Here is a 20,271-nt window from a genome sequence, read left to right on the forward strand (position 1 = left end):
GTTTATTCATCTCATATCGTGCCTAACTTTAGTGAATCGTAACACATCGGGTATGGCATTAATCTGCCGTCAATGCCTTTTGCTACTGAAGCAGCTGTTGATCAGTTTGAGCCCCGACCGGCCGGTGAAGAGGAGTCCGCAGTCAACGGTGTTATACAGTCAATAAAATATGTTCTTCAGAAATTGTGGATCAACTCGACCACGAGAGCTCCTTCAGCATTAAGTCATAAATAGCACAACAAATATAAGTCGATGAGTCCAGTGGTATTACAGATTAGCTGCGACAAACACAAAAAGCTCCTCAATCATGTCCTGAAACTCAATTTAAATAAATGTCCCACTAAAGAAACACTTGTTATTAGCACTGGCAAGTGTGTTTAATGGCAACGTCCTGCGTTCTATAGCTCTGCAGGGTGGTAGTGTAGCAAATGTTGTAAGTTGTTGCACAAAGCAGGCGAGTGTCGATCGTTGCACAAGATGTGTCGATCGTTGTTGCACATCCTGCTGGTGGTGTTTCTGAGGGCAGAAATGACTGTAAGCCACCAGCTGGTCGTACCACTGAAAGGTTTTGGCTCTGTGTTTCTAGGTTGTCTTTTAGAAGAGGTAAAGTATGCACAACATACAAAAGTGTCCTGCTTCAGTTGTGTAATTTGTGCCTGGTTGGCTTCACCTTGAGCTATCCTTCCTTCCCTGAACGCTTTCCCCCACTGTAGTTTCCTCCCAGTTCCCACATTGAATGCATGAATATTGTATTACCTTGTCCGTGTTGTACTTTTTGTCCTTTTTAAGCAGGTTTGTATTGTGGTGTTGCAGAGAAAAGCCTCCAAATCCCTTCCCCCCACACTGCCCTCCCATTGTAGTTATCTGGAGCCTGTTCTCCTCTAACCGTAGCTCACTAACACTAGCTGTGCAGGCTCTGCCACCATCTGCATGTCTGTGTCATTCTCACAAACTAACAAGCGCTTAGCTCATTACAAATGAATCTCCAGGGCTGGCTAACACGTTAAATCAAGCATTAACATGGTGGTCTGAGTGCCGTCTCCACCAGGGCTGTGTAACAGGAGCAGGGTGGCACTCCTTTTCACAGCTTATGTGGAGGAGAGGAACTCTCAGGCAGCGGCGGGGGAAGAAGGGAGGATTAAGACTCGGGTCTGGTGGTTGTGGTTCCTTTATGTGGTTACGGCGGCCTAAACTTGACCCCTGACTCTGGCTGGCTGCTGAATAGTCACAGGCTTGACTCAGAGGTCAAACTGCCGTCTGTGGGAATCTGTTTCTGTCTGCTGAACAACGATTGTATAACCACGTCCCGGTCTAGGAATCAGAGGAGAAAGAGGAACATGTTATTTGGGATTATCTCCTCCACAGGTCTCCCTGAAGGTCGGCCATCTTTATCTGCTCTGTCCAGGCCGCTTGATGTCTCAGCTCTGGCACCGTTGTTGTTAGAGATGCACTGATTTCACTTTTCTTGGTCGATTTGTCTGACGTGCCGCTTTTCTTCCTTTTGAAACTGAGTTTGAATTTATTATTATTTGATTGGGACGATGCCATTCCACATAGTTTCAACGCAGCGCATGAAACTGAAGTTCTGCTCAGAGAGTTTACAGCTGTTGCTCGTGTCCCTAAATATACAGCTTCAATATCATAAGACCACAATACACTACGAATACATCTAAGAACTATAATCGACAGCATACATAAACAATTGTGTCATTTTTTAAATTCAATTGTATGTTCAAAAAACAAACAAATAACTTTTATATTTTTTCTTAACCTTCGCAGTCCAACAAATCAAAAAGTGCTCCAGGATATTGGACAGCTGTTTTGTACAAATAAAAAAACTATTTATTTCTGAATCCATATCTATTTACAAGATAGTAACGGTGTGTCTGTTATATTATAATAACTCCTTTGGCCCGCGGCGTCCTTCAATGATCCTAATTATCCTGTTTACTGTCGTTATTATTATCAGATGTATTTATTCTTTCTAATGTTCTTGTTTTGTTTCCTTTGCTCTGGGAACACAGATTTAGTGATGTGTCACGAGAGACCCTTAATGTCGTGGAGTCTCAGGAGCTCGCGTGGGAATACAAAATATTCCATTTGAATATATTCCTGAAAGTCTCAATTAGTTTTTTAGAAATTCTGTCGCAAAGAGTCTGAAAGTCACTAAATGTTGCTAAAAGTGTGTGTGTGTGTGTGTGTGTGTGTGTGTGTGTGTGTGTGTGTGTGTGTCTCTCTCTCTGTGTGTGTGTCTCTCTCTCTGTGTGTGTGTCTCTGTGTGTGTGTGTCTCTGTGTGTGTGTGTGTGTGTGTGTGTGTGTGTGTGTGTGTGTGTGTGTGTGTGTGTGTGTGTGTGTGTCTCTCTCTGTGTGTGTGTGTCTCTGTGTGTGTGTGTCTCTGTGTGTGTGTGTCTCTCTCTCTGTGTGTGTGTGTCTCTGTGTGTGTGTGTCTCTGTGTGTGTGTGTCTCTCTGTGTGTGTGTGTGTCTGTGTGTGTGTGTGTCTGTGTGTGATGGTGAATGTAAATTTAAACGGCACAGAATCTTGTTGTTGTTTATTAAAATCACCAGGAACCTCGGGGTGTAACTTCCTGCTGTGGGTCGGGAGGTGTACGGGTTGTGTGTGTGTGTGTGTGTGTGTGTGTGTGTTGGTACTAACAGTTATCATCTTAAAGACAATAACCACCAAAACATCCGTCTGTATGGAATCACCTGGAGCTTCCTGATCCATCCTCACTCACTCACTCACTCATAACCCAGCTTCACCTCCACCAATGAAATGCTCCTCCTGTGGGCTCCAGACAGTTTTAAGACTTCCTAGGTAACATTTTCATGCCTTGTTCCTCCCCCCGTCTCCTCCACCCCTCTCACCCGCCCTCCCTTTTTACCACATCCACTTCCAGGACAGGAAATTCTTCAAAGGATTCTTTGCAAAAGTAAGTTATTGCTTTGTGTGTCTGAGTGTGTCTCTTTATTATGAGTATTATTATTATTATTTTTCCTCCTCTTCACGTAACAATTCACCCTTTGATCACATGTGAAGGCTGGAAGAAACACACATACATGATGGGGGGGGGGGGTGGTGTCTGTCTGGAGAGACAAACACAATGATGCATGTGTCTTTGAGCAGGTTTAGGCTGGGGCGGGGCACTTGTGTGTGTGTGTGTGTGTGTGTGTGTGTGTGTGTGTGTGTATTAACAGGCGTGCCTTCTCTCCCTTCAGCCCTTCTTCCATGAACCAAGAATGGAACAATGAATAGTTTGTGTGAATGGACGTTTACTTTCTGTGCACACACACACACACACATTGTTGTTCTAACCACCACTGTCGACTGCATCATCAGCACCAATTTCTCAAACCAACCTTCTTCTTTCTTTTATCACAATTTGGGCACTCCTACCTGTGTCTCTTACCTGGTGCTTTCTCTTTATTTACAGGTGTGCTTTGTGTGTGTGTGCTGACTTTTATGATTTGGTACCAAGGAATGGTACAAAGGGAAGTCTTTTTATTGGTGCATGGAGAGACCACAGAGTTTCTTACTCGTACCTGTTGTGTTTTGTTTGCAGGCTGGGAAGAAGCCAGTGCGCGCCGTGTTGTGGGTGTCAGCAGACGGTCTTCGCGTTGTAGACGACAAAACAAAGGTAATAATAAATAATAACAGGGTGAAGCTGCTGAGCTGCAGCAGCTGATAATGGTAGTGAAGCTGCTACACTTCTGGTCTAGTGACCTCCAAGAGGCCCTCTTTGTCAATATGTACTATGCACCTGCAGGAGGAGATATGAGTTAACAGTAAAGGTTACATCGACACCTGCTGGAGAGATGTGGTACTGCACCAACCCGCCTTGCTTTGCGTTAATGACAGCTGTAGGTTATAAAACTTATATACAAAGTTTTGTTTTATGTTAAAGGAAGTAATGATAAAGTCCTCCCTGAGTCAGACTTATTATTTTTCAGCGTTGTGTTTTGAACTTGAACTCGAGCGCTCGTGAAGCCGGGCCGTCACACTGAAGTGCTGCTCACTGTTCATCATTCAGCCCACATTTAGAATCATCTTGAGTGAGTGTCACTCAACCCCGACCGTAGTTTGTAAGCTCATAATAATGAGGTGAAAATGTGTTTTGCAGGACCTGATTCTGGACCAGACAATAGAGAAGGTGTCGTTCTGCGCTCCGGACCGTAACTTCGAGAGGGCGTTCTCTTACATCTGCAGGGACGGCACCACGCGACGCTGGATCTGCCATTGTTTTATGGCCGTTAAAGACTCAGTAAGAACTTTTAAATTACATTATTACAACAGAATCATTGAATCAACACAACCACAAAATGTCCAATATATTTACATGGATTCTTTTTGAAGAGAATAAGACATAAGAAATATATTTATATATAGATATAAATGTAATATAATATATTTATATATATTATATCAATGGAAGAGAATATATTTTTATATATATAGACTGTAATATAAATATATTTCCTAGATATAGATCTATCGATCTATCTATATACTTTCTAAGGTATATAAATATATTTAGAGATCTCTAAAATGTAATATCAATCTATTTATATCTATATATATAGATGTCCAGAAGATCTATATATAGATCTAAATTTATCTCCCTATTTTCTCTCTCTATCATCCTCTATATCTTTATATCTCTCTCTCTCTCTCTCTCTATCTATATCATGTATCTATATATTATCTATATATATCCTAATCTAGATCTCTTTATCTCTCTATCTCTCTCCTTTCCTATATATAATATAATAAATGTAATATATATATATAATATATATATATATATATATATATATATATATATATATATATATATATATATAATATATATATATATATATATATATAAATGTAATATAAATATATTTATATATAAATGTAATATAAATAAGACGTTATTAAAAGTGCATCGTCTCTTCCAGGGAGAGCGTCTCAGTCACGCTGTGGGGATGTGCATTCGCCGCCTGTCTGGAGCGAAAACAGAAACGGGAGAAGGAGTGCGGAGTCACGGCGACCTTTGACGCCAACAGAACCACTTTCACCCGTGAGGGCTCATTTCGTGTTACTACGGCAACAGAGGCGGCAGAGCGGGAGGAAGTCATGCGGCAGCTACAGGATGCTAAAATAGGTCCGTACACGCCGCCTTGTCTCGAGCCAGTTTAACCGCCACTAGTTCAAATGTCTCTCTTTGTTTATACTTCTGCATTTGTTCAGCAGAGACGAATGTGAAGGTTGCTGGGAACTCGGCCACCTGCGTGACAAACTCCTCAGCACACCCGACGGGAGGCTCGCCCTCTCCCTCCCCCTCCCCGCCTCTCTCCATGTCCTCTCTGGGACCCCAGGTGATACCACGCAGACACGCGCCGGCCGAGGCTCTGGCCAGGCAGGGCTCCTTCAGAGGCTTCCCGGCCCTCAGTCAGAAGACGTCTCCCTTCAAACGACAGATGTCACTGCGCATGAACGAGCTGCCCTCCACCATGCAGCGCAAGTCTGACTTCCCCATGACCAACACAGGTGAGTTTGATTTGGCTAAAGGAAATCAGAAAAAATAAATTCTTCTTGAGTTTTCTTTACACATTATTTATACATTTATATTTATGATTGGGGTTTTTTTTTGCTTTTAGCATTTTTTGTGAAGCATCATTTTTCAAAGATTAAAAAACATGTTGCTGCTTCTTGTCATGTCAAAAGACACAGGAAGTAAATAAATAAAAAATATATAGAAAACATATGTGTGTGTGTGTATATGTATATATGTATGTATGTGTGTATATATATATATATATATATATATACACACACACACACACATACATATATATATATATATATATATGTGTGTGTGTGTGTGTGTGTGTGTATATATATATATATATATATATATATATATATATATATATATTATAATAATTATTAATATTCTTTTCATTTATTTAGCTATAGCTAAATAAATAAATGAAAACAATATTAATAATTATAATATATATATTAATTTAAGTAGTTATTTAATATTACGTCAGCTACAAAATGTTCTTGCTTTCATGTATATAAATAAAATAAAAAGCACAAGACCTCTAACGTGTCAAAGCAGCCTCACAATCTCCTCTCATCTCCCAGAGATGAATTCTTTCTTATCTTCTGTCTTTTCTATTTGCTTTTAATAACTTTTCTGTGGTTTCCTCTCCAGTCCCGGAGGTAGAAGGAGAAAGTGACAGCATCAGCTCGCTGTGCACTCAGATCACATCAGCGTTCAGCGGACCCCCAGAGGACCCCTTCTCCTCAGCACCGATGCCCAAACCAACTTCCTCCCCACAGTCTCCTGTAGCACCAGGTAACATCAAATAAACCTCCTCTCTAACCTTTAATATCTAACCTCTAGGAAGGGTTAATGACTTATTATTTTGTATTTAAACAAATGAATTTGCAGTTAGAGAATGTTTGCCTGCTCACATGTTGTCATAACTTCATTTATAACATTTATTTTATACCGTATGTGTCATTTACACTTGTTTAGTCTACGGAAGCACTGAGGGGCAAGTGAGAGAACATTCTGGGGAACCCTTTTCTTAGTCTGATCTAAATAGTTTTCAAAGTTCCTAATTATTATTATTATCTGTGAAACAAGTGGGGAAAAATTGCCAGTTGAAAAGGTTTATCAGGATAATTTTTCTAAGTTACTTCATCTGGAAAACGGGTGAAGAAAAAAGGTTTTGACAGGTGGAAACATTTATTTTGTGTTTGTTGTTGTAATACTCATTTTGGCCACAAGTGACTGAATTGCATCACTGCCCCATGCTTTTAGTCATACATGGAACATGAGGTAGTGGGGCGTTTCAGCCTCGTGTGGCGGAAATGAGTATTACAACAACAAACACTTGATCCTGACAACAATAGCCCCCCACACACACACACACACACACACACACACACACACACACACACACACACACACACACCTGTTTCAGTTATGGAATATTTTTTAAAGGAACTTAAAAAGATAATCCTGGCAAAACCCTTTTTTCACCTGTTGTTAAGTCACAAACTCTTTCGATCAGACTTGTAAACAGAATGTTCTTCCTCACGTTGCCCTCTTGCGTCTGTGCAGGTGCTATTAACTGCACGGTTTGTTGTGCATGTCTAACAAAGCTCGGTCAGCCGACACACGAGCTCGCTTGTACTAGCTTCTGTCTCTTATCTGCTGTAGTGAACGGCACAGCTCCCGCCTTCTCTGTTGCTGTTGTTGCTGTTGCTGCTACTGCTAACCCTCCAGTTCTGCCCCCCGCTCTGCCTGCACGAGACACTAACCCCTGGGCTAAGACCCCAGCAGGGGCCCCGGCCTCAGCACTGCCAGGTAAGCAGCACTTCAGAGGCTCGAGGGACAAGTGTGCATGTCGAGTTATTGTAAAAGCTGAAGGTCCTCTTATCCTCGCATCGTGTTTTTGAAGATGGGGACTCTATGTGTTGATTTCTTTAACAAAACTATGACGACATGTTCGTCAACAACTCGAAGGTCTGAACTTTCCAACTCCATCCTGTCAGCAGAGCAGCTCCCTCTGTTCACTATCATGTGATGAACCGCTTTCATCGACTAAAGCTTTACTGACAGAGTTAGTTTCCTTTAGCTAAGACTAATATAACCTAATATGATGTTTAGGCAACTAAAACTTGACTAAATATGCTAAAATACAAACGCAGACTAAATAAACAAGTTCCTGTATCTTCATAAAATGCATGTTGGACGAACCTCATCCCTCTACAGACGTTCGTGAGGAGGAGAAATCCTTCATCTGTCCCACGTGTTCCTCACGTGTTCCTCACGTGTTCCTCACGTGTTCCTCACATGTTCCTCACGTGTTCCTCACATGTTCCTCACGTGTTCCTCACGTATCGACTCGCTCACGTCACTGTTCCCTGAATGATGATGATGATGATGATGATGATGATGATGATGATGATGATGATGATGATGAGATTCTGGGATGTCCTTATTGTTGAATCTGATTTGAAAGTATAAATTGATTTGCTTGATTATTGGCTTCATGTGTGAACTCACTTTCTTCCAACAGGAAGTAACTGGTCATCCCCTACTCCGGTGATAGTGGTCCCCCCCGCATCCTCCCCACCCATCTCCTCGCACAGACGCACCCCATCAGAGGCGGACCGGTGGTTAGAAGAAGTCACCAAGTCTGTCCGAGGCCCGCCGTCTAACACAATCATGGCAGCGGCCACGCTCCCCCCCCAGCCGTTCACTGCCCCCGTGGCGATGCCTGTGGCGTCTGTTCCCTCCGTTCCCCCGGTGGCCTTCATGTCCTCTCTGCCCTCCGCCGTGCCCATGTTGCCCCCTCGCCAGCCCGCCTTCCACGCTCCGGCGCCGATCTCCTACCCGATGCCCAACGGGCTGTCGTTCCCGCTGCCCAGCGTGCCCGTGGTCGGCATCACTCCTTCACAGATGGTGGCTAATGTGTTCGGCTCGGCCACGCAACCCCAGCAGTTCCCCGTCCCGGCCTCCACAACTCCCCAGCACGACCCCCACGCTGTCGGCCACATCAGCCCGTTCATCAAACCCCCGCTGTCCCACGCAGGGAACCTGGCTCCCCTGCAGCCATCTAACGGTAGTGTGAGCTTTAACGGCGCAGACAGCTGGGCTGCCCCGTCACACCTCGCTCCATCCTCCCCAGCCGCCCAGCCGCCCCCACAGCCGCAGGAAGATGCCTTTGAGGCCCAGTGGGCAGCGTTGGAGGGCCGCTCGCGCCAGCGCACCACACCCTCCCCGACAAATCCCTTCTCCACTGAGCTGCACAAGACCTTTGAGATCCAGCTCTGAAGACTGTGTTGGAGATTAGAAAGTACTGGACTATAAGGAGGCCATTTTAGTTGGGGGAGCAGATGGATGATTGACTAAAGAAGAGCGGGGAATGTCCTCCTGCCTCTTCGTCAGTGGACAGGACCGAAAAGAAGAGGGAGACCCCCGGGTGACTCAACAGGGAGCAGAACTCTGCACAGCTGCGAGGGGAGGAAAACAAAACCGGTGGCTGTTCACAAAGGTGCAGCTCCCCGGGCATTCATTAGCATTGTCTGCTTTGTTTTGTTTGTGCAGCGCAGGCTCGTCTTTACCCTGTGGAATATCTGCACCGAGCCGCACCCAGCCCCCGACCACCCCCCCAAGTGTGGCGGCCCCCGTCCCCAGCCCGCCTTTGCTCTCTGTTGACAGGACGAGACCTCCTCACCTGGCAGAGGAACTGCAGCACTGAGAGAACTCAGCTTCCAGACGAGAAGCTCTCATTAATAACTTCCCAATCAGAAGAATAAAGTGAGACAATGCCAAAATCTTTATTTTTATGCATTAAGTATATTTTAAATAGCTTTGGAATCTAACAGAAGAGTTGTAAGTAATCGTGCCAAAGGCACAGGCTAGATACAATGAGACGAGTTTATGATCGTGTATACAAGAAATGACCGTATATATTATACATAAAAATCTATATATATCTATAAAGAATCTATACTGTACACACAGCTCACAGCAGTGCTAATTTTTAATGTGATGTAAAGAGATTTTGAGAAGGGACAGCTGCTTTACGTTGTGTTTGTTTTGTTTTATTTTTGAAGAAAAATCTCTTTATTGCCGTCGGTTGCATCCTGTGATTGGATGTGAAGCATCTCTCTGTAAATAAGGTTTCATTGCAGCAACAATCTATGTGGACCTAGCAATGGTGGTGGTGCCCAACTGGTTGCCTCTCTTACCTGTGCTCCGTTTTTAATAGTTTAGTACACATCAGTACTCGACGTTTTACTTCTGTCTTCATCGTCATTCTTGTGCGTGGTAATGATCTTGTTTTTTATTTAACGCAGTAGGATGTGTCATCTCCTGTTTCTCCACCTCTTATATTATTTTTTTAAATGGTGATTTCTAAATTTTTATTTTGCACAAGCACTAAAGTAGATGATTGGACCTCACAGGTGATCAACATGTTAGTCCGTTGAAGCTGCATGCTGACCTGCTCTGACCTCCGTCAGCAGAAAACTACAGGGAGATAAAAACGTTTCATCTCTCGCTGTCTGATTTCTCTCTGTCACGTTTTTATTTTTTTAAATCAAACCTGTGAATATGATCTATTCTCTGATCTATTTTTCCATTTTGTAATTATTTCATTACTTTATTCCACTTCTTTGGAGAAATATGAAGCTAAAAGATTGAATAAATTGATGGTGGTAAAGGAAAAAGTGGTCTGTGTTATTGAGACTGTAATGTTTTAAAGGGAAATGTGCTGATCATGAAGCGGTACCCGTCATTTGGGAAGAAGCAAGAGTTCAAGTGATCTGTCAATTAATTGTTCGACAAAAATATTTGTATATATTTATCAAAGCAAAATGACAATTTACTTATTTTATATAATGTTTTTATCAGACAAAAAAAGCATATTGAATATATCACCTTGGGACATTTTCTCTTTATTTATTGCATTCATTGACTAAACGTTAATTAATAAAATAATTGTTAAAATAATCAATAATAAAGAAGTAATGGTTTGTTGCAGCCCTAATAAAAGCCCTTTCATAATTTGTGTTGAATAATTATAAAGGAAAAGAATGACGAGCAGGGTCCAGGACACTCCAGTAGTTTATTTTAATTATTAATATTTATTTAACATAATAAAACACATAACAAACGACAATACAACCACACAAATAAAGGAAAACCTGGACAAAAAGGAAAAAGTAAGAACAAATGAAATGAGAAATATGAATATTTTACCTCAGCAGAATAATTGTATTTGTTATCTGGGTATAATCTTCATCCAGAACCCCCCCCCCCCCCCCCAAATATTGTTTAAAGATGTGAATTTGAAATAAATGGCAATTATTTGCATGTAAACAATAAAGCAATACATGGAGGATCATTAAGACCATTTTGTACAGATGAGAATATAAAAACAATGCAGTCACTTTCACAGTTTTATTTTATTTCATTAACACAAGGACAATATGCAAAACAAGACTTGTGATTAATATACGATATGAAGGATGGAATTTAATAAACTATGGTGGAAAGGATGAAACATTATCAAACAAACAGGGGGGTACCATTATACTGAAAATCAAGAGAGGAAACAAAAAATAAATAAAAAAAGAGTCAATTAGGTAAAAAGATGAAGACAGATATCGATTTAGATTAAAAAAATATTGTCTTTCTATTAATTGTTACAAAATATTTGAGCGACTGCGTTATTAGTTTGTTCGGTTGTTGTTCCCGCCGCCCAGCAGGGGGCGCTGTCTGCGCAGCCAGCAGGGGGCGCTGTCTGCGCAGCCGCAGCGTCCTTATAACCCGCCCGGAAGACATGGATCAGTTTAGCAAAAAATGCGAGAGTACATGTGTGTGACACTAGCGTTGTGTTGGTTAGACACGTAAAGGTAAGACTCAAACTTCATATATAGGTACACAGAAGTACTGCTCTGCTGTTATGTACTGTATATATCCAGCCCAACGGCGCAGCCTCGGAGTTTACGAGCTGTAAGTTAACCGGTTAGCTTATAGTGGCTAACCAGGCTGCTAACGTTGCTTTAACTTTGACTCAACGAGAATCAGAATAATGACTTAAACTAATGTTTGTCAGTCTTGCCGTAAAGGGATATTTCCATTGGAGGTGAAATGCAACACAGTTTAGTTCGTGGCGCTGTTGTACCGCCGCTAGCAGCTAACAGCTAACAGCTAGCAGGAGCAGAGTTTGTGTGCTAACGCTAGCTGACGTTCACTTTAACGGTCGGATGACAGCGTCACTGGAGCTTCGTGCTGTTTATATTATCGGCTTAAACTCAATGAACCCGACAACTTTGTAATGTAGCGGCTAATATTCAGTTTAAAGAGCTTCACTGTCGATATGTTTGCTTTTAAAGTGGCACAACGTAGGCGAAACGACCATTAGCAAGCCCGCTAACGAAGTAGCTCATCTGACCTGTGACCGGTGTTGCATTCAATTCTGTCACCCGTTAAACTCTGTGACCGGATCAGGAATGTTTTACTACTGCATACCATTTCTTTTATTTCCTTACTTTATCTGATTAATGATATAAATCATAAGTATGTGATGAACTTTATTACTTATTAGCCACTTATCATTTACTTTACTTTTATAGCTGCTCCTTAGTATTTAATAGGGTCATATATTTTAAGCACTGAACTTGTCAATATCTGGTGAAGACTGAACAATGTTTTATCTCATTGTAGTCATTTTCAATGCATTTATTAGATTAGCAAGTCTTCCTTATTTGTTAGATTTGTATTGGAGCTAAGCACTCTGTTGTATTGTGTATGATTTTATGTATGTGACAATAAACCTTGATGTGTGTGTGTGTGTGTGTGTGTGTGTGTGTGTGTGTGTGTGTGTGTGTGTGTGTGTGTGTGTGTGTGTGTGTGTGTGTGTGTGTTGTTGCCTGGTTTGTTCCAGAGCGATGCAGTGCCTGTCCAGATCACAGAAACAGAGCCAGGTTTATATGGGATCCCACTGACGTAGGAAAGGTAAAACATTACTGTATTCTTATTAACCCTTTACCACTCTGGAGTGGTGGGGGCGGGGGATGTTCAGGATCTCTCAAATACCACAAAGACTTTAATGTGCACACTTTTTATTCCACATATTTATATATTATTATAGTATACACATTCTATTGTATTGTGCAGTATTTCATTTTAAATTCAGTTTTATCTTATTCTATATGTATATATTTAACTTATTCCTGCTTTTTGTTTGCACCATTGTGATCTGGTATCAAATACTTGAGTCATTTGGAGGAATTACATTTGTCCCCCGTATTGTTGATATACCCCGGGCAGCCCTACGGCCTCTGAACGCCATCAGTCTCTAGTTAGGGGATGTAACGTTTAATGAGGTTGCGGTTATCTTAGAGGTCACAGCAGATCAACTTTGGAGCGTTGTTTGGCCTCCTTCCTGACACGCTAGCGTGACCTGGTTGATCCCAATGGATTTCTTAGGTCTTCTAGTTTCATATAATACCAGTATCTTCCCTCTGAGCATGCTCCAGCCTCTGAAAGACGATAATAATGGCGGCCTGAATTCTAAGAGTTTAACAAAACTCATGTTTTTCAGACGTGCAGATGGACCAACTGGGTTTTTGTGTTTTTTGTCTCTAGGTTTGCACTTTTCAGCCAGCGAAGGATCACTACCCGTGGTCAGCATGTCTCATCGAGGGCCTTTAACTGCGGTTATAACGACAGTACTAGGAGCAGCCTTAGGGGGGCTTCTCATATGGCGAGTTTACCGAACAAAAAGGAAGAGGCCGCCTTCCATCCAGAAGGTGGCTGATCCCGTGGAGGCTCTGTGTCCTGCAGAAAATGATTTTAAAGCTGTGGAGTATCAATACACCCAGCCGCCCCAACATGTTCCAGAGAAGGAGTTCAAGGCAGTGGAGTGTCAGACCACACAGCTGCCCCCTCCCGCACAGATACCGTCCTCTGAGCAGCGGCTGCAGGTGAAGCCAGTGATGGTGAGCTCTGAAGAGGAATGGCTGCAGCTGTGGCCGCTGATGCAAACGGAGCTGTCGGTGTTCCCTGTGCTGGGGCTCGACTGTGAATGGGTAAAGACCAACGGAGGAATAAATACCGTGTGCATGTTTTTATATATGAAGAGGGAAACGTTATTCCTGTAGGTAACCGGCCTCGTACAGAATCAGACATCTCAGCTATGAAGAGTTAGATCGTTTTAGTTCTACGTTTACTGCTTTAAGTCCTACAGAATATATACAGTAAGAAACGAGTAAATGAATATATACATTTAATGTAAGGAAGCACAAATACAACATTCCCCTCTGGGCTTTACAGACTGTCCAGTGTACGACACCCTCTGTCTGCTCAAAGAGCTCCAGGTGTTGTGTGACCTGGCTGCTGCTTCCTGTTGCAGGTGTCTGTGAAGGGTCGCACCTCTGCGGTGTCCCTGCTGCAGATGGCCACATACTCCGGTCTGTGTGTCCTGGTGAGGCTGCTGGCGTTCCGCAGCGGCCCGCAGCCGTTCCCTCTCAGTCTCATGGAAGTCCTGCGAGACCCTCACATTTTGAAAGTTGGCGTCGGCTGCTATGAAGACGGAAAGCGCCTGACGAGAGACTACGGGCTGTCGGTGACCTGCACAGTCGACCTGCGCTACCTTGCTTTAAGACAAAGGTACGTTACATTTAGCTGACGCAACAAACCAAGAGCTGCAGTTTGTTCTTACAAAGCAGATCTTTTTGTTTCTTTGTGTAAATGTTCCTCTTAAATTCTGTTTCCATTTCCAGGCAAGTGACGGTGAGTAACGGCCTGAGTCTGAAGTCTCTGGCAGAAGATCTGTTGAACGTGTCTCTGGATAAATCCCGGGAGCTGCGCTGCAGCGACTGGGAGGCGGATCAACTGACGCTGCAGCAGGTGGTGATTCATTATATCACAGCCAGCTTAACAGTTTTCCGCTTCAGTGAATAAATCGTCTCTTTAAGAACACACAGAGCTGCGTTGTGGGGGAAGATGTTTTGTGTCACTGGTTCTAGAAAGGATCTTCTCCAGAGAAGCGTTACGTGAAACTCTCCTGCTGGAATCATCAGATGAACTGCATTACAAAACATGTTCTCCTCTAAAGGTTACTAGTATGTGCACACAAACACACGAGCTGAGTCTGATCACATCGACATGTTTTGTTCTCAACTGCAACAGAGTTTTAATAATTTACTGGCTTCATGGCCGCGGAAGCAAAGGCTCTTGGGTATTGTAGTGTTTAGAGCTACATGCAGTGACATGATCTTTGAACAGATGATGGAGTTCATGTGGGAACAAGACGTTAAATAACTCGATGCTGTTCCTCTAACTCGCCGTCTCGTTTCCCTCCAGATGACCTATGCTGCTCGAGATGCCCAAGTTTCCATCTCTCTCTTCCTCCACCTCCTCGGCCTCGACTCTGAAGCCGGTCCCGACTCTTCCAGCGGGAGCTCTTACTCCGAGTTGGCCGCCCGCTGCCAGGGCCTGGTGGACGTGTCCTTCAGGGGCCGAGGAGACGGAGAGGACAGGCCGTCTGACGGAGAGAGGAGGCGGAGGACGCGGAAAACGCCCACTCATGAAAGCCCGGAGTCTGGAGATCAGCAAGTCCCAGACCCCCGAAAGAATAACAAGAGGAAACCGCTGGGCGTGGGCTACTCTGCCAGGTGAGCTGTCAAAGACTAACGTTTAGTGATTTTCCGTTGGCTCGTAGCTGCTCTGCCCAGGGTTCATTGGGGAAACGCTGATCTTTAAACTGAAACTACTTTATTTTGTGTTCTCACCGTCTTTGCTCACCGGGCGCGTTTGTTTTTGGGAAGAGGCAACGTCTGCGGAGAATTCTGCTCCTGAAACATCCTGAACAATAAATGAATCTGTTATTGTTTTGATTGCTTAGTGGCAGAACATTACATATTGTACGTTTGAGTTTAGGGAAGTTCTGTTGTCGTCTTCACCGCCTGTGACGTCTGTTATCTGGATTCTATGGCGCCGTCGGCTCCTCTTCTGTCTTCAGCTGTTTATTGTTTAAGAGTTAAAAGTGTTAAGAAGGAGTGCAGTCGTATTGTGTAGAGCTCCAGGACTTGAGCTTCCTCTCGCTGTGTGTTACAGGAAGTCTCCTCTCTATGATAACTGCTTCCTTCACGCTCCGGACGGCCAGCCGCTGTGTACCTGCGACAAGAAGAAAGCCAAATGGTACCTAGAAAAAGGAATAGGAGGTACACCGGATAACTCCAACGTGTCAACATTAGCACACGTCTCCCTCATCAGCTGGCAGGGTTTCCCTCCGTGTCTCTCTGAACATGTTCTATCTGTTTCTGACACAGTGCTGCAGAGTGAGGAGCCCTTTGTAGTGAGGCTGCTGTTCGAGCCGTCGGGACGTCCCGACTCCCAGCAGGACTATTATCTCACTGCGAAGGAGAATCTGTGCGTGGTCTGCGGCAAAGCAGAGTCCTACATCAGGTACACTGCGACTGTACACGGGTCAGCGACCTCGTTTAACATGCGTATTAAACTTAGTGTATTAACAGACGTCCACGTTGTGTAAATGAAATGGTTTTACAAACTTTTTGTCTTTGTTCACAAAGTTACAAGTTTTAATTTCAGACATTTTAAAGAGAAAAACCTTAAAACATGAAACCGTAACTTGACGGCCCCCTGCAGTAACTCTGAGGACCCTCTAGGGGTCACGGACCCCCTGTTGAAGACCACGATCTACACAATCACTCGTGTGAACCTGATATATTTTATTATCTTTAATCTTCAGTCGCTCTGTGCTCATTGTGATGAAGTGCTGTTAGAACAAAGTGTTTCCATGACGACGCGTTAAAGAGTTGAAACAGAATAAACCTTTAAAGTCTTCGTGTTTTCTAAAGATGAGAATTTAATTAGTTTTTGATGAGGTCGTGTTTTCCTCTCGCTCCCGCAGGAAGAACATCGTGCCGCACGAGTACAGGCGGCATTTCCCCACCGAGATGAAGGACCACAACTCCCACGACATCCTGCTGCTCTGCACCAGCTGCCACGCCGCCTCCAACGTGCACGACAGCGTCCTGAAGCAGCATCTGGCCGAGGAGTTCTCCGCCCCTCAGGGCTGCGAGGAGGGGGTCCGCCTGCTGGAGGATTCGGACCGGCGGCGGGTGCGCTCGGCGGCTCGGGCTCTGCTCACCGCCGGGGAAGGACTGCCGGAGCAGCGGCGAGAAGAGCTGCAGGCTTTGATCAGGAGCTTCCTGGACACCAGCGAGGAGCTGACGGACGAGGCGCTGCAGCAGGCCGCCAGCCTGGAGACGAGGTGAGCTTTTATTACCTCTCGTATAATCATGTCTCGCTCTCTTGCCGTGTTTGAGCTCCAGGCGCCGAGTCGCCGTCTCACCGCTCCTCTCTCCTCTGAAGGATTTTCAACGAGGCGTACATCCCTCACGGTCTGAAGGTGGTGCGAGCCGGCGCCGAGCAGGGCCTGCGGGGCCTGATGGACCTGGAGCGCCGCTGGAGGCAGCACTTCCTCGCCTCCATGCAGCCTCGCCACCTCCCGCCCCTCTGGTCCGTTGAACACAACCACGGCAAGTTCGTCCGCAAATACGGAGAGGACCTGCCCATCAAACTCAACTGACCAGGACGGGAACTGAAATCTCCCACAGCTGCTCCGTCGAGTTCAAACGCCAAATCGCTTCTTTTGTTGTTTTGTGAGGAGATGAACTAATGGACCAGCCGAGACCGAAACGTCACCAGCGTGTTGACGTCCCCACGAGGAGTGTGTGTGTGTAAATGCACTCGACCTGCGGACGGCGTTTCTCTGGATTTCTCGTGCTGCTGACGTGCTGCCAGGTCGCCACCTGGATCCTGATGACAGACTCAAAGGAAAGTGAGACGCTCTCAGACATCATGCGACCGCAGAAAAACACTTTTTTATCTTGAAACATGTAGAATTATTTATGAAAACATACAAATATAGAAAATTATGAACTGATTTTTAGAAGAAGCTGCAGCCTGCTCTTAATTTCCCCCCTAAGTCTACCCCCCCCCCCCCCCCTGCAGGTTAGCAGCTGTTATATCCTTCACATGATGGCGCGCTCGCCCACCTTCTGCTTTCATCCATCGTCTGTTTTAAGTCGATGGATGAAAGTTTCCAGAAGCATCTTGAAATCTCATCTTTTGTCCTGAAGGCGAGTTTGTTTCGGTGCCTGAATGCAGTTCATCTGCAGGGGGAGTAAAGTTAATCATCTAAACTCCGGATGTCCGTGTCCTGCGGCTCCTCGAGGTCGGGACGACTTCCTGGTTCGTGTTTTAATGAGCCTCTTAATCCCAAACCTGGCGGGAGCCTCGCAGGACATCGACCTCGTCTCAGTCCACAAAGCTTTCACCATGACGTCGATTTCCACAATGCAAACTACAGTCAAATAGTGCCAACACTAACCTGATGAAGTAACTTATACCCCCCCCCCCCCCCTTGAGGCAGATCCTTCTGAGCGTGATCACATTTATTAATTCAGCTGCTTTGTCTTTAGTCGTATTTTTCTGGATGTAAGCCCTGAAGCTGTTTGTTTTCCTAAATTGTGAATGATATCAAAAAATAAAAGTCATGTTTGTATTAATCTGGCGTCGTGTTGCGAACACATGAGCAGCGACACGGAGCTCGTGTAACTCGTGCACCTGACTTTTAAAAGAGGAATAATGGAAGAAGAGTTCTGGGTTGCCAGGTCTGTGTCCTGCAGAATATCAAAGTAAATACAAGTTTAAATACGTTTTAATTTAGTCGAACGTATTTATGCAACAGCTGAAGTGAAACGTGTTAATTACATTAACTATGTTTGATTATCGATTTGATCCGTTTGAATAACGTACGAAAGAAAATGTGAATATTTTTCTTTAGACAGAAAACAAAATACATTTTCAGTTTTGGGAAAAACTTTTTCAACTTTTTCTTTCTGGACCAAACAAATGATCGATTATCCAGAAAAGAAATGAGATTAATCAACGATGAAAGGAACCCCAGACTTCCCTTCTCCGGGCCACATCCTCCAGCTCCGACTGGGGGGGGTCCCGAGGCGTTCCCAGTGAGGAGATATAATCTCTCCACCGAGTCCTGGGTCTTCCCCGGGGTCTCCTCCCAGCTGGACGTGCCTGGAACACCTCCCTAGGGAGGCGCCCAGGTGGCTCCTTACTAGATGCTGAACCACCTCAACTGGCTCCTTTCAACGTAAAGGAGCAGCGGCTCTACTCCGAGTCTCTCCTGAGGGCTGAGCTTCTCACCCTATCTCTAAGGGAGACGCCACCCGTCTGAGGAAACCCATCTCGGCCGCTTGTACCCGTGATCTCATTCTTGTTGAAAAAAAACCTCTTCACAATAAATGATTTGTGATTATGAACTCGTAAATAGATTTACTTAGAAAGACACGACAACATTCACTGTTTGTTTTTTATTTCTTACAAAATCACAGTTTAATAAATAGTCTGTAAAAATGAGTACAAAATTGTTTTCTTAACATTTCATATATGAATCGTGACTTTAGTCTTTCGTCGGATCTTTTTTTTTTTTTTTTTTTTACAATCTAGTTTTGCTGAATTAAGGCCTCTTGATTTTGGCATCAGAACAATCTGTCAGTCAAATGTTTTGTATCTGAAGTTGAATTAGTGTGGAGTTATGAGCTCCCCTGGTTTCACAGTTCAGTCAGAAAATAAATTAGAAAATAAAAACACATTTACAAATAAATACCAAAATGGCTCAACATGCAGATCCTCCCTTTGAACTAAAGAGCTGACGAAGCGATTTCTGCCGTCGTGTTGGACACGTTCGGCAACACGTTACACGTTCTGCAACACGTTACAACTTCGGCAACACGTTACATGTTCTGCAACACGTTACACGTTCGGCAACACGTTACACGTTCTGCAAACACGTTACAACTTCGGCAACACGTTACATGTTCTGCAACACGTTACACGTTCGGCAACACGTTACACATTCTGCAACTTCTGCAACACGTTACATGTTCTGCAACACGTTACAACTTCTGCAACACGTTACACGTTCGGCAACACGTTACACATTCTGCAACTTCTGCAACATGTTACAACTTCTGCAACTTCTGCAACACGTTACACGTTCGGCAACACGTTACACATTCTGCAACTTCTGCAACATGTTACATGTTCTGCAACATGTTACACGTTCTGCAACATGTTACACGTTCTGCAACATGTTAACACGTTCTGCAACTTCTGCAACATGTTACATGTTCTGCAACATGTTCTGCAACATGTTACACGTTCTGCAACTTCTGCAACATGTTACAACTTCTGCAACATGTTACACGTTCTGCAACATGTTACATGTTCTGCAACATGTTACACGTTCTGCAACTTCTGCAACATGTTACAACTTCTGCAACATGTTACATGTTCTGCAACACGTTACATGTTCTGCAACACGTTACATGTTCTGCAACACGTTACATGTTCTGCAACACGTTACACGTTCTGCAACACGTTACACGTTCTGCAACACGTTACACGTTCTGCAACACGTTACATGTTCTGCAACATGTTACAACTTCTGCTACATGTTCTGCAACACGTTACACGTTCTGCAACTTCTGCAACATGTTACAACTTCTGCAACATGTTACACGTTCTGCAACATGTTACATGTTCTGCAACATGTTACACGTTCTGCAACATGTTACATGTTCTGCAACATGTTACACGTTCTGCAACATGTTACACGTTTGCAACTTCTGCAACAT

General features: G+C 44.0%; 2 protein-coding genes across 4 annotated transcripts in view; both read left to right on the plus strand.

Annotated features, from left to right (window-relative positions):
* numb (NUMB endocytic adaptor protein) overlaps positions 1 to 10,242 on the plus strand; it is a 48,243-nt gene extending 38,001 nt beyond the window's left edge. Inside the window, 8 exon segments of the mRNA XM_029460436.1 lie at positions 2,900 to 2,932; positions 3,563 to 3,637; positions 4,121 to 4,261; positions 4,941 to 4,964; positions 4,966 to 5,146; positions 5,233 to 5,532; positions 6,206 to 6,349; positions 8,085 to 10,242. Coding sequence (XP_029316296.1) covers positions 2,900 to 2,932; positions 3,563 to 3,637; positions 4,121 to 4,261; positions 4,941 to 4,964; positions 4,966 to 5,146; positions 5,233 to 5,532; positions 6,206 to 6,349; positions 8,085 to 8,842 — 1,656 coding nt within the window. The 3' untranslated portion in view covers positions 8,843 to 10,242.
* Positions 10,243 to 11,349: 1,107 nt separating this feature from the next.
* On the plus strand, positions 11,350 to 18,120 carry exd2 (exonuclease 3'-5' domain containing 2). Of its 3 annotated transcripts, none has more exons than XM_029461298.1 (10): positions 11,350 to 11,430; positions 12,465 to 12,535; positions 13,169 to 13,611; positions 13,935 to 14,191; positions 14,305 to 14,431; positions 14,888 to 15,198; positions 15,641 to 15,747; positions 15,856 to 15,991; positions 16,458 to 16,820; positions 16,922 to 18,120. In XM_029461298.1, the coding sequence occupies exons 3-10, from the start codon at positions 13,213 to 13,215 to the stop codon at positions 17,136 to 17,138; spliced, it is 1,917 nt and encodes a 638-aa protein (XP_029317158.1). In that variant the 5' UTR covers positions 11,350 to 11,430; positions 12,465 to 12,535; positions 13,169 to 13,212; the 3' UTR covers positions 17,139 to 18,120. The 3 variants fall into 3 exon arrangements, with proteins under 3 accessions (XP_029317158.1, XP_029317160.1, XP_029317159.1); XM_029461299.1 differs by lacking the exon at positions 11,350 to 11,430 and adding an exon at positions 11,475 to 11,530; XM_029461300.1 differs by lacking the exons at positions 15,641 to 15,747; positions 15,856 to 15,991.
* The last annotated feature ends 2,151 nt before the right edge of the window (positions 18,121 to 20,271 follow it).

The sequence above is a fragment of the Cottoperca gobio genome, chromosome 22 (genome assembly GCF_900634415.1).
Source record: "Cottoperca gobio chromosome 22, fCotGob3.1, whole genome shotgun sequence".
NCBI classification, from domain to species: Eukaryota; Metazoa; Chordata; class Actinopteri; order Perciformes; family Bovichtidae; genus Cottoperca; species Cottoperca gobio.